Source organism: Phocoena sinus, chromosome 8 (genome assembly GCF_008692025.1).
Source record: "Phocoena sinus isolate mPhoSin1 chromosome 8, mPhoSin1.pri, whole genome shotgun sequence".
Lineage (NCBI taxonomy): Eukaryota > Metazoa > Chordata > Mammalia > Artiodactyla > Phocoenidae > Phocoena > Phocoena sinus.
Window position 1 is genome coordinate 99,337,837 of NC_045770.1, and position 15,134 is coordinate 99,352,970.

A 15,134-nucleotide genomic window follows, 5' to 3' on the forward strand; every position below is an offset into this window, starting at 1 on the left:
TGGAATGTTGCTACCACCTGGTAGAAGTATGCCTAAATTGTAGGGTGAGTTGTTTTTTTGTTTTGTTTTGTTTTTGTTTTGTTTTGCGGTACGCGGGCCTCTCGCTGTTGTGGCCTCTCCCAAAATGCTCACTGGCATCTTCCAGGAGCAGAAGACCATATCATTCTTGGGCTGTGCTGCTCAGTTCTTTTTCTTTGTCGGCATATGTCTAACTGAGTGCTTCCTCCTGATTTCTATGGCGTACAACTGATACGCCACCATTTCCTGTCCCCCTGCTGTACACTGCTGTCATGTCCCAGGGCCTCTGTACACGCATTGTGGTTGGGGCCTATGTCAGTGGCTTCCTGAACTCCCTGGTCCAAGCCAGCTTCATGTTTCAGCTCCACTTCTGCGGACCCAAAATCGTCAACCATTTCTTCTGTGACCTCCCACCAGTCCTGGCACTTTCTTTTTTTTTTTTTTTCTCATGTGAGTGAAGCCATCCTTATTTATTTATTTTTCTAACATCTTTATTGGAGTACAATTGCTTTACAATGGTGTGTTAGTTTCTGCTTTATAACAAAGTGAATCAGTTATACATATACATATGTTCCCATATCTCCTCCCTCTTGCGTCTCCCTCCCTCCCACCCTCCCTATGCCACCCCACTAGGTGATCAAAGCACTGAGCTGATCTCCCTGAGCTATGCAGCTGCTTCCCACTAGTTATCTATTTTACATTTGTTAATGTATATATGTCCATGCCACTCTCTCACTTTGTCACAGCTTACCCTTTACCCTCCCCGTATCCTCAAGTCCATTCTCTATGTCTGTGTCTTTATTCCTGTCCTGCCCTTAGGTTCTTCTGACCATTTTTTTTCTTTTTTTTTTTTTTTAGATTCTATATATATGTGTTAGCATAAGGTATTTGTTTTTCTCTTTCTGACTTACTTCACTCTGTACGACAGACTCTATGTCCATCTACCTCACTACAAATAACTCAGTTTCATTCCTTTTTATGGCTGAGTAATATTCCATTGTATATATGTGCCACATCTTCTTTATCCATTCATCTGTTGATGGACACTTAGGTTGCTTCCATGTTCTGGCTATTGTAAATAGAGCTGCAATGAACATTTTGGTACATGACTCTTTTTGAATTATGGTTTTCTCAGGGTATATGCCCAGTAGTGGCATTGCTGGGTCGTATGGTAGTTCTATTTTTAGTTTTTTAAGGAACCTCCATACTGTTCTCCATAGTGGCTCTATCAATTTACATTCCTACCAACAGTGAAAGAGGGTTCCCTTTTCTCCACACCCTCTCCAGCATTTATTGTTTGTAGATTTTTTGATGATGTCCATTCTGACCGGTGTGAGATGATATCTCATTGTAGTTTTGATTTGCATTTCTCTAATGATTAATGATGTTGAGCATTCTTTCATGTGTTTGTTGGCAATCTGTATGTCTTCTTTGGAGAAATGTCTATTTAAGTCTTCTGCCCATTTTTGGATTGGGTTTTTTTTTTTTTTTTTGATATTGAGCTGCATGAGTTGCTTGTATGTTTTGGAGATTAATCCTTTGTCAGTTGCTTCATTTGCAAATATTTTCTCCCATTCTGAGGGTTGTCTTTTCATCTTCTTTATGGTTTCCTTTCTGTGCAAAAGCTTTTAAGTTTCATTAGGTCCCATTTGTTTATTTTTGTTTTTATTTCCATTTCTCTAGGAGGTGGGTCAAAAAGGATCTTGCTGTGATGTATGTCATAGAGTGTTCTGCCTATGTTTTCCTCTAAGAGTTTTATAGTGTCTGGTCTTTCATTTAGGTCTTTAATCCATTTTGAGTTTATTTTTGTGTATGGTGTTAGGGAGTGTTCTAATTTCATTCTTTTACATGTAGCTGTCCAGTTTTCCCAGCACCACTTATTGAAGAGGCTGTCTTTTCTCCACTGTATATTCTTTTTTTTCCTCTGTATATTCTTGCCTCCTTTATCAAAGGTAAGGTTACCATATGTGAGTGGGTTTATCTCTGGGCTTTCGATCCTGTTCCATTGATCTGTATTTCTGTTTTTGAGTCCTGCCACTTTCTTGCTCTAACGCTTTCTTCAGTCAAGTGGGCAAGCTCCTCGCGGTGGTCACTGCTGGGGACACACCATTCCTCATCCTCGTCAGCTCCTTCAGTTACATAGTGGCTGCTTTCTTGAAGATCTGCTCTGCAGAAGGTCGAAGGAAAGCCTTCAGCACATGTGCCTCGCATCTGACGGCCGTGACTCTGTTGTTTGGGATGACCCTTTTCACGTACCTACGACCCAGCTCCAGCTACTTACTCGGCAGAGACGAGGTGGTATCTGTGTTCTGTTCGCTGGTGATCCCCATTCTAAAGCTTCTCATTTACAGTTTGACGAGCAAAGAGATCAAAGATGCCCTGTGGAAGGTGTTGGAGAAGAAGAAAGTGTTTTCCTAGTTCATGATTGAAAACATATTTCTCCAAACTGCTAGAGACTTAAATGATCCATGACACCTACCTCCACCTCTGGCTTAGGTAAGTGATATGTTTTGTGTGCATTTTGCAAACGGAGGCTCCTGCCAGACTCTCTCACCGTTCCTCGTGGTCGTCTGTCTACTGACCCCAATGTGGAAAGTCAAAAGGAGAAAGAGATTACTTCAGTAAAACAAACAAATTCCCCAGGATGACCTATTCTCACAATTGGTATTACAAGCACCTTTTATTGGGTACTTACTATGCACCGGGCATAAAAGTTATTTAATTAAATACACATTGAAGTGCTACAATGCACATGGCACTATCCCTAGGTTACAAATGAGGAAACGAAGTCCCAGCAAACACAAAAAACAAAAAACTGACATGCCCAGGGTCATACAGGAAGTAAGGTGCAGAACTCCCATTCGGACCCAGGTCTTCCTGACTCCAGAGCCCATTCTCTACCCAAATGTTGCCTTCCACGTTCAACAACAAACAGCCCTGAATTTTTACAAGAGTATAGCTCTTATTATTAGAATATGGAAGAATCCAAAAAGATACACTATGTGTAGTTGAGATAAACTGCAAAACAAGATACCTACTCCATTAAACACTCTCTCTGAGCTATCCCTCTTGGACTCCCATTGTGGCTACTGGAAAATTATTTAAGCAAATACTGAAGGACATTACCCATTGCTGCCATTTCTATGTCACCTACGGAGGGACCTGGAAAATCTGAGTCCAGTGGCATCACATCAATGCTCTTCTCTTCCCAGTCTCAATCACCTGAACTGCCTACTTTTCTATCTCCTTGATTTCAACCCTATCATTCCTTTACCACCACAGGACTTCATTTCACAGCTCCATCCCCCTTTTGATCACCACGCTCTGAGTTCCTCTTTTCTCTTTGAGCCTATTGCTCCTATAAATTGTTTCTGTCCCCAAATGGATTATCCCTTGAAGCCCCACATTCAGTGTTATTTGCCTTTATCTCTGGGAGGTATATCCCAGGCTATCATTACTTCTTCATAGAAGACACTTACAGTGGAGTTGTCAGGGACAAATATTTCTGCTGACAAACCCCTCTCTCATTGCTTTGTGGCTCTGTCCTCTCCCCTCTGTTGTATATTGGATATGGATTTGACTTTACGTCATTGTTCATATAAGTGGATTAACTATTTCCTTCGTATCTGGAGGAGCATAAATGACTCATGGCAGAGGAAAGACCTCTGTTTAGGTCTCCTGGGTTTTTCAATCTCCTAAATCCATTCCCATTCAAGGTCAAGCAAATTTAAAATGACTCATACGGATAATACCCAAAGGTATTACCCAATAGGTAATTTCTCCTGAAATTCCTTTATCAGTTACCCTTTTGAACATTAGAAAGGATCTATATGGCACCGTATTGGAAATTCTAGGAATCATCTCGATTGATGGATGCTATGCCCGGGACCCTTCTAGTTTTCTGTTTCCTCAGCTGGCTGAGTGTAATATGAGGAAGTCTTTGGGATTAGTTCAAATGTAATATGGAATGGAGGGACCAGACTGACCAAGCAGAGCAGATTTAGAGACATAGGGATACATTAGTCCTTTGAAGTTTTGAATTGACCTGCTAGAATTCTGTTATATATCAATCCAAATGAATACTTTTGATTAAGTATAATTAGTCTTTCTCCCTAAAGAAAGTGATTCAATTTATGAAAATTTTGGAATGAGTTTACCTTAAAGGAAATCTGCAAATTTTTCAATATCAATTAATTTTACCTTCTTCTCCTCCTTTAAGTTAAAACACACACACACACACACACACACCTTTGTTCTTCCTCATCTGCCTTACTTGCCAACCCGTCTCAGTTCGTATAGCCTAGACTCTCCATCTGATCTCATGAGACAGCCTTACATGGAAGCAGAATAAAATGTGGCCTCTACATAGTTCTATCTGAAGAAGCTGAGTGTGTGAATTTACTATCAATCACTGCTGTAACTAATTACCACAAACTTAGTGGCTTAAAACAACATAAATTTATTATCTCATAGTTCTGTAGGTTAGAAGTTTGACAGGGGTCCTACTGGGCTGAAAGCAAGGTATCAGCAGGGCTGCCTTCCTTTCTGGAGGCTCTGGGATAGAATCCATTTCCTTGGTTTTTCCAGCTTCTTTAGAGGCCACCCACATTCCTTGGTTTATGGTCCCCTTCCTCCCTCTTCAAAGCAAGCAATGTCACACCTACTCTCATCTGAAACATTCTCTGCTTTTAAAGACTCTTGTGATTAGACTGAGCCCACCCAGATAATCCAGAACAATCTCCCCATTTCAAGGTTGATAACTCTTGTACATCAACTATACTCCAATAAAATTAAAATACTTAAAAAAAAAAAAAAGACTGACAATCACATTTGAAAAGTCCCTTTTCCCTGAGAGGTAATCTATTTGCGATTTCCTGGAATTAGGACCTAGGCATCTTGGGCGGGGGTGGGGGGTGTGTGCAGGGGGTGGTGGAGCGGGGTTGGGGGGTGACTATCCTGCATTCTTAGTTCTTTTAACACTTGTCACTTTATTAATTTGAGTTTCTGAGGCCAGCTCTCAAGAACATTCATGAGCTCCCCTTTGCGGCCAAGTTAAAATGTCCTCACCAGGCACTGCAAAGTCCATTTTACTTTTTGCTATACCTCTCCATCTTTCACTCCTCACTACATCTCCCCCAGTACCATGGGATCTGGGCAGCATGCTATCCCATGACTTTTTTTTTTAACATCTTTATTGGAGTATAACTGCTTTACAACGGTGTGTTAGTTTCTGCTTCATAACAAAGTGAATCAGTTATACGTATACATATGTTCCCATATCTCTTCCCTCTTGCATCTCCCTCCCTCCCACCCTCCCTATCCCACCCCACTAGGTGGTCACAAACCACCTACATGATCTCCCTGTGCTACACGGCTGCTTCTCACTAGCTATTTTACATTTGTTAGTGTATATATGTCCATGCCACTCTTTCACTTTGTCACAGCTTACCCTTCCCCCTCCCCATATCCTCAAGTCCATGCTCTAGTAGATCTGTGTCTTTATTCCCGTCCTACCTCTAGGTTCTTCATGACATTTTTTTTTCCCTTAGATTCCATATATATGTGTTAGCATATGGTATTTGTTTTTCTCTTTCTGACTTACTTCACTCTGTATGACAGACTCTAAGCCCATCCACCTCACTACAAATAACTCAATTTCGGTTTTTTTATGGCTGAGTAATATTCCATTGTATATATATGCCACATCTTCTTTATCCATTCATCTGTTGATGGACACTTAGGTTGCTTCCATGTCCTGGCTATTGTAAATAGAGCTGCAATGAACACTGTGGTACATGACTCTTTTTGAATTATGGATTTCTCAGGGTATATGCCCAGTAGTGGGATTGCTGGGTCGTATGGTAGTTCTATTTTTAGTTTTTACGGAAACTCCATATTGTTCTCCATAGTGGCTCTATCAATTTACATTCCCACTAACAGTGCAAAAGGGTTCCCTTTTCTCCACACCCTCTCCAGCATTTATTGTTTGTAGATTTTTTGATGATGTCCATTCTGACCGGTGTGAGATGATACTTCATTATAGTTTTGATTTGCATTTCTCTAACGATTAGTGATGTTGAGCATTCTTTCATGTGTTTGTTGGCAATCTGTATATTTTCTTTGGAGAAATGTCTATTTAAGTCTTCTGTCCATTTTTGGATTGGGCTATTTGTTTTTTTGATATTGAGCTGCTTGTAAATTTTGGATATTAATCCTTTGTCAGTTGCTTCATTTGCAAATATTTTCTCACATTCTGAGGGTGGTCTTGTCATCTTCTTTAGGGTTTCCTTTCCTGTGAAAAAGCTTTTACTTTTTATTAGGTCCCATTTGTTTATTTTTGTTTTTATTTCCAATTCTCTAGGAAGTGGGTCAAAAAGGATCTTGCTGTGATGTATGTCATAGAGTGTTCTGCCTATGTCTTCCTCTAAGAGTTTTATACTGTCTGGCCTTATATTTAGGTCTTTAATCCATTTTGAGTTTGTTTTTGTGTATGGTGTTAGGGATTTCATTCTCCTCATATAGCTGTCCAGTTTTCCCAGCACCACTTTTTGAGGAGACTGTATTTTCTGCACTGTATATTTTTGCCTCCTTTATCAAAGATAAGGTGACCATAGGTGCATCGGTTTAACTCTGGCCTTTCTATACTGTTGCATTGATCTATATTTCTGTTTTTGTGCCAGTACCATACTGTCTTGATTACTGTAACTTTGTAGTATAGTCTGAAGTCAGGGAGCCTGATTCCTCCAGCTCCATTTTTTCATTCTAAAGATTGCTTTGGCTATTCGGGGTCTTTTGTGTTTCCATACAAATTGTGAAATTTTTTGTTCTAGTTCTGTAATATATGCCAGTGGTAGTTTGATAGGGATTGCATTGAATCTGTAGATTACTTTGGGTAGTATATTCATTTTCACAATGTTGATTCTTCCAATCCAAGAACATGGTATATCTCTATATCTGTTTGTATCATCTTCAATTTCTTTCATCAGTGTCTTCCAGTTTTCTGCATACAGGTCTTTTATCTCCTTAGGTAGGTTTATTCCTAGGTATTTTATTCTCTTTGTTGCAATGGTAAGTGGGAGTGTTTCCTTAATTTCTCTTTCAGATTTTTCATCATTAGTGTATAGGAATATAAGAGATTTCTGTGCATTAATTTTGTATCCTGCTACTTTACCAAATTCATTGATTAGCTCTAGTAGTTTTCTGGTAGCATCTTTAGGATTCTCTATGTATAGTATCATGTCCTCTGCAAACAGTGACAGCTTTACTTCTTCTTTTCCGATTTGGATTCCTTTTATTTCCTTTTCTTCTCTGATTGCTGTGGCTAAAACTTCCGAAACTATGTTGAATAATAGTGGTGAGAGTGGGCAACCTTGTCTTGTTCCTGATCTTAGTGGAAATGCTTTCAGTTTTTCACCATTGAGGATGATGTTGGCTGTGGGTTTGTCATATATGGCCTTTATTATGTTGAGGAAAGTTCACTCTATGCCTACTTTCTGGACGGTCTTTATCATAAATGGGTGTTGAATTTTGTCAAAAGATTTCTCTGCATCTATTGAGATGATCATATGGTTTTTCTCTTTTTATTTATTAATATGGTGTATCATGTCGATTGATTTGCGTATATTGAAGAATCCTTGCATTCCTGGGATAAACCCCACTTGATCATGGTGTATGATCCTTTTAATGTGCTGTTGGATTCTGTTTGCTAGTATTTTGTTGAGGATTTTTGCATCTATGTTCATCAGTGATATTGGCCTGTAGTTTTTTCTGTGTGACATCTTTGTCTGGTTTTGGTATCAGGGTGATCGTGGCCTCATAGAATGTGTTTGGGGGTGTTCCTCCCTCTGCTATATTTTGGAATAGTTTGAGAAGGATGGGTATTAGCTTTTCTCTAAATGTTTGATAGAATTCGCCTGTGAAGCCGTCTGGTCCTGGGCTTTTGTTTGTTGGAAGATATTTTGTGTGTGTGTGTGTGGTACGCGCGTCTCTCACTGTTATGGAGCACAGGCTCTGGACGCACAGGCTCAGTGGCCATGGCTCATGGGCCCAGCCACTCCGCAGCATGTGGGAATCTTCCCAGACCAGGGCATGAACCATGTCCTCTGCATTGGCAGGCAGACTCTCAACCACTGCGCCACCAGGGAAGCCCCATGTTGGAAGATTTTTAACCACAGTTTCAATTTCAGTGCTTGTGATTGGTCTATTCATATTTTCTATTTCTTCCTGATTCAGTCTCGGAAGGTTGTGCATTTCTAATAATTGTCCATTTCCTCCAGGTTGTCCATTTTATTGGCATAGAGTTGCTTGTAGTAATCTCTCATGATTCTTTGTATTTCTGCAGTGTCAGTTGTTACTTCTCCTTTTTCATTTCTAATTCTGTTGTCTTGAGTCTTCTCCCTTTTTTTCTTGATGAGTCTGGCTAATGGTTTATCAATTTTGTTTATCTTCTCAAAGAACCAGCTTTTAGTTTTATTGATCTTTTCTATCGTTTCCTTCATTTCTTTTTCATTTATTTCTGATCTGATCTTTATGATTTCTTTCCTTCTGCTAACTTAGGGGTTTTTTTGTTCTTCTTTCTCTAATTGCTTTAGGTGTAAGGTTAGGTTGTTTATTTGAGTTGCTTCTTGTTTCTTAAGGTAGGATTGTATTTCTGTGAACTTCCCTCTTAGAACTGCTTTTGTTGCATTCCTTAGGTTTGGGGTCATCGTGTTTTCATTGTCATTTGTTTCTAGGTATTTTTTTATTTCCTCTTTGATTTCTTCAGTGATCTCTTGGGTATTAAGTAGTGTATTGTTTATCCTCCATGTGTTTGTATTTTTTACAGATATTTTCCTGTAATTGATATCTAGTCTCATAGCGTTATGGTCAGAAAAGATACTTGATACGATTTCAATTTTCTTAAATTTACCAAGGCTTGATTTGTGACCCAAGATATGATCTATCCTGGAGAATGTTCCATGAGCACTTGAGAAAAATGTGTATTCTATTGTTTTTGGATGGAATGCCCTATAAACATCAATTAAGTCAATCTTGTTTAATGTATCCTTTAAAGTTTGTGTTTCCTTATTTATTTTCATTTTGGATGATCTGTCCATTGGTGAAAGTGGGGTGTTAAAGTCCCCTACTATGAATGTGTTACTGTCAATTTCCCGTTTTTATGGCTGTTAGTATTTGCCTTATGTATTGAGGTGCTCCTATGTTGGGTGCCTAAGTATTTATAATTGTTATATCTTCTTCTTGGATTGATCCCTTGGTCATTATGTAGTGTCCTTCCTTTTCACAGAACTGGAACAAAAAACTTCACAATTTGTATGGAAACACAAAAGACCCCGAATAGCCAAAGCAATCTTGAGAAAGAAAACAGAGCTGGAGGAATCAGGCTCCCTGACCCCAGGCTATACTACAAAGCTACAGTAATCAAGACAGTATGGTACTGGCACAAAAACAGAAATATAGATCAATGGAACAGCATAGAAAGCCCAAAGAGAAACCCACACACATATGGTCACCTTATTTTTGATAAAGGAGGCAAGAATATACAATGGAGAAAAGACAGCCTCCTCAATAAGTGGTGCTGGGAAAACTGGACAGCTACATGTAAAAGAATGAAATTAGAACACTCCCTAACACCATACACAAAAATAAACTCAAAATGGATTAAAGACCTAAATGTAAGGCCAGACAGTATAAAACTCTTAGAGGAAAACATAGGCAGAACACTTTATGACATAAATCACAGAAAGATCCTTTTTGACCCACCTCCTAGAGAAAAGGAAATAAAAACAAAAGTAAAAAAATCGAACCTAATGAAACTTAAAAGCTTTTGCACAGCAAAGGAAACCATAAACAAGACAAAAAGACAACCCTCAGAATGGGAGATAATATTTACAAACAAAGCAACTGACAAAGGATTAATCTCCAAAACATACAAACAACTCATGCAGCTCAATATCAAAAAAACAAACAATGCAATCCAAAAATCGGTGTAAGATCTAAGCAGACATTTCTCCAAAGAAGACATACAGATTGCCAACAAAAACATGAAAGGATGTTCAACATCACTAATCATTAGAGAAATGCAAATCAAAACTACAATGAGGTATCACCTCACACCAGTCAGAATGGCCATAACCAAAAAATCTACAAATAATAAATGCTGGAGAGGGTGTGGAGCAAAGGGAACCCTCTTGCACTGTTGGTGGGAATGTGAATTGATACAGCCACTATGGAGAACAGTATGGATGTTCCTTAAAAAACTAAAAATAGAACTACCGTATGACCCAACAGTCCCACTACTGGGCATATACCAGTATATGAGAAAACCATAATTCAAAAAGAGTCATGTACCACAATGTTCATTGCAGCTCTATTTACAATAGCCAGGACATAGAAGCAACCTAAGTGCCCATCAGCAGATGAATGGATGAAGAAGATGTGGCACATATATACAATGGAATATTAGCCATAAAAAGAAACAAAATTGAGTTATTTGTAGTGAGGTGGATGGACATAGAGTCTGTCATACAGAGTGAAGTAAGTCAGAAAGAGAAAAACAAATACCATATGCTAACACATATATATGGAATCTAAAAAAAAAAGGTTCTGACGAACCTAAGGGCAGGACAGGAATAAATATGCAGACGTAGAGAAGTGACTTGAGGACATGGGGAGGGGAAAGTGTAAGCTGGGACGAAGTGAGAGAGTGGCATGTACATATATACACTACCAAATGTAAGGTAGATAGCTAGTGGGAAACAGCCGCATAACACAGGGAGATCAGCTTGGTGCTTTGCAACCACCTAGAGGGGTGGGATAGGGAGGGTAGGAGGGAGACGCAAGAGGAAGGAGATATTGGGATATATGTATATGTATAACTGATTCACTTTGTTATAAAGCAGAAACTAACACACCATTGTAAAGTAATTATACTCCAATAAAGTTGTTAAAAAAATACTAGGCCTAAATAACTTTGCAGGTGACTTCCAATAAATATTCAAGGAGCCAGTAATTTCCAAATTTTTTACATTTTAGAATGCTCCTTAACTCATTCTATAAGGATTAGCGTAACCCTATTGATAAACTAGATAATAGCACCTAATAGATCTAATAATATCACATATCTAATATAGGTGTACATACCAATCTCATCTTTAGAGATAGATGTAAAATTCTTGTAAAACATTAGGAAGTTACATAGCAATGTATTACACAGCAACAAGACTAAGTAGAATTTATTCCAGAAATTAAAAGAGAAATATTAATATAATTCACTGCAATTACAGATTAAAAGAAGAAACAAGGCAATTATCTCAGTGATGCAGAAAATATTCACTATAATTCAACCTACATCCCTAGGAAACAAAACACCTAAGAAGTCAGGAACTGAGGAAAAAAGTGTACCACCTCAATAAATAATATCAACAAGAACTATATAGCAAACATTATACTTAATGATTAAACATTAAAACAATTTTAATACTGTTCATAAATAGACAATAATGCCCACTATCACCACTAATATTAATTATTAAACTTGAATTCACTTACAATTCAAACACACTACAAAAATGAGAAAGTATATAAAGGTGGGAAAACTGGAGGAAAAAAATCATTATTCTCAGATATTGAGAAGATATACCCAAAATGCTATAAGGAATTCACTGAAACATTATTGAAAATAGTAAAAGGATTTAACTTGGTGGTAACATATAAAATCAAATTACATGCATCATTTTTTTCTATACACCACCAATATTCATGGAGAAAATATAATAAGTGCTATTTTAGGCAAAATGAAAGACCACATATCATGAAGTAAAGTCCTGATTTAAACACGCACATGCATTGCTTCTTGCAAATATACACTTCAGTGCATATCAGAACTCACAAGAAGTGAAGGGAAAGCCTCAAGACCAAAAATAAACATAAAGCAGAAAACCAGAGAATTGAATACTCCTCCATCAGTGGAAGGGTAAACTGGATAAAAATCATCCCACAACAAAGATCACAATGAAATGGTTCGCCTCAACCTGAGCTTTGAGTGGAAAAAAAATCATCTCTTCTGAGAATTCAAAACCCTGACAGGAGTCTTGGGTTCAAGTTTGCATTGCCTACATGAAATGCGAAACTCCAAAGGGAAAAATTAACTAAGATTAATTCAGGGTTAATAATGACTTATGATGCCTGGAAGAAGCAAATATTTGCCTTCTCTGAAGGAATGCACAGTGAACCTGAGCCTTCCAAGATTTCCACATAAGTAGCTGAACATAAATTCATAATTCAAAATTAAAAATTCATGAAGAAACTAGCCATTATTAGCAAGAATCAAAAGAAACAACCAAAGCATGACAGACTCTCAGGGACCTGAACACTGGAGTAGTCATATACAGAATGTAATGTGAATAAGAAGCTAAAAAAATTAAAGGAGTTTTTGTTTGTTTGTTTATTTTTCGGCTGTGTCGGATCTTTGTTGCAGTGAGTGGGCTTCTCTCTAGTTGCTACATGTGGGCTTCCCTCTAGTTGTGGCATGCGGGCTCCAGGGCACGTGGGCTCTGTAGTTTGTGGCACGCGGGCTCTCCTGTTGAGGCGCACAAGCTCAGTAGTTGCTTAGTTGCCCCACGGCATGTGAGATCTTAGTTCCCCAACCAGAGATCGAACCCACGCCCTGTGCATTGGCAGGTGGATTCTTCTCCACTGGACCACCAGGGCAGTCCCTTAAAAGGGTGTTTTAAATGAGCAAGAAAAAAAGATAATAAAAGAAAAAAAGTAGATTTGTAAAAAGAATGAAATAGAACTTCTAGAAATGAAAGCTATAACCAACTGAATAACTCCCTGAAATTGGTCACATATATGCACAGAAGGATGGTTAGGAGACTTAGAAAAGAAAATGAACAAATCTAATAAGTAATATATCTGCATGAGTTCCAGAATGAAAAAATAATATGAATGAGGAAGGGTCACTATTTTATGGGATATAACTGGGAAATTTCTATAATTGATGAAAAATACAAATTCCCATATTCATAATATATCATCCTAGAATACATAAGAAGTAGTCCACATATAGTCACATTGTGGCAAAACTGTAAATCACCAAAGTCAAAAAGTACATCATTTCTATACACTAACAACAAACTATCAGAAAGATAAATTAAGAAAACAATCACATCTACACTTGCATCAAGAGAATAAAATACCTAGGAATAAATTTAACCAAGGAGGTGAAAGATCTGTTCACTGAAAACCATACAAGACTGATGAAAGAAATTCAAGAAAATACAACTAAATGGGAAGATATTCCATGCTCATGGTTTGGAAGAATTCTTATTACAAAATTTCCATTCTATCCAAAGATAGCTACAGATTCTATGCAATCCCCATCAAAATTCCAAAGGCAATTTTCACAGAAATAGAAAAGCAATCCTTAAAATTGTGTGGTACCACAAAAGACCCTCCATAGCCAAAGTGAACTTGAGAAAGAACAAAGCTAGAGGCATCACACTTATCATTTGAAACTATACTACAAACCTGTAGTAATCAAAGCTACATAGCAGTAGCATAAAAACAGACATATAGACCAATGGAACAGAACAGAGAGCCCAGAAACAAATCCATACAACTACAATCAATTAATTTATGATTAACTGATTAATTAATTAATTGGAGAAAAGCCAAGAATATACAGTGGAGAAACGATAGTCTCTTCAATAAATATTTTTGGGAAAACTGGATAACCACATGCATAATAATGAAATTGGACCCCTATCTTATACCACTCACAAAAATTAACTTGAATGGATTAAATATTTAAACATAAGACATGAAACCATAAAACGGCTAGAAGAAAAACTGGGGGAAACCTCCTTGGCATTGGTCTTGGCAATGATTTTTTGGATCTGACACTGAAAATACAAGCAACAAAGCAAAAATTAATAAATGGAACTACATCAAACTGAAAAGCTTCTGCACAGCAAAAGACATAATCAACAAATGAAAGGACAACCTACACAATGAGAGAAGATATTTGTAAATCATATATCAGATAAGGGGTTAATATCCAAAATGTATAAAGAACTCATAAAACTCAATAGAAGGGAAAAAATCCAATTTTAAAAAGGGCAGAGGAACTGAATAGGTATTTTTCCAAACAAGACAAATGGTCAATAGATACATGAAAATGTGCTCAACATCACTAAACGTCAGAGAAATGCCAATCAAAATCACAATGAGATATCTTTCAACACCTATTAGAATGACTATAATCAAAAAGACAAGAGATAACAAGTGTCAACAAGGATGTGTAGAAGAGGAAATCCTTGTACACTGTTGGTGGAAATATAAACTGATACAGCCACTATGAAAAACAATATAGAGTTTCCTCAAATTAAAAACAGAACTACAAATGATCCAGCAATTCCACCTCTGGGTATATATCCAAAGGAAACAAAATCAGGATGTAGAAGAGGTATCAGAACTCCCATGGTCCTTGTAGCATTACTCACAATATCCAAGAAATGGAAACAACCTAAGTGTCTATCAGTGGATGAATGGATAAATATGTGGATAAATATGTATATATTATCAGCCATAAAAAAGAAGGAAATCCTGCCACTTGCAACAACATGGATGGACCTTGTGAAATAAGTCCTAATGAAATAAGTCAGACAGAGAAAGATACATACTGTATGATCTCATTTATATGTGGAATCTAAAAATCTGAATTTATAGAAACAGAGTTGGTCACCAGGTGCTGGGGGTGAAAGAAATGGGGAGATGTTGGTCAAAGGGTATAAACTCCCAGTTATAATATAGATAAAAGTTTGGGGGGTCTAATGTCCAAAGCGGTGATCATAGTTCACAATACTGTATTATAGACTTGAAAGTTGCTAAGAGATTACATCTTTTATTTTTAGTATAACTCCAATTTTGTTTCAAAAACATGGATGCAGAAAAGAAACTGGCATGCCAAGATATTTATTTATGAGTGGTTACATAATTTTTATTTGCTTCTTTGTGTTTTGATTTGGGATTCTGTCACATGCAACCCAAGAATCCTCATTAACATGGGGCTCAGTGAATATTTATTGAACGGATTAAAAAACATCAGAAATTTCACT

General features: G+C 37.6%; 1 protein-coding gene across 1 annotated transcript; it reads left to right on the top strand.

Annotated features, from left to right (window-relative positions):
• Window positions 1-100: 100 nt before the first annotated feature.
• LOC116758399 (olfactory receptor 5A1) lies at window positions 101-2,436 on the top strand (the record flags this gene model as incomplete). The annotated part of the gene is given in 3 exon segments (XM_032641207.1): window positions 101-268; window positions 270-441; window positions 2,054-2,436. Coding segments are annotated over 3 exon segments (723 nt in total), but the record flags the coding sequence as incomplete, so codon positions are not given.
• Window positions 2,437-15,134: the final 12,698 nt, after the last annotated feature.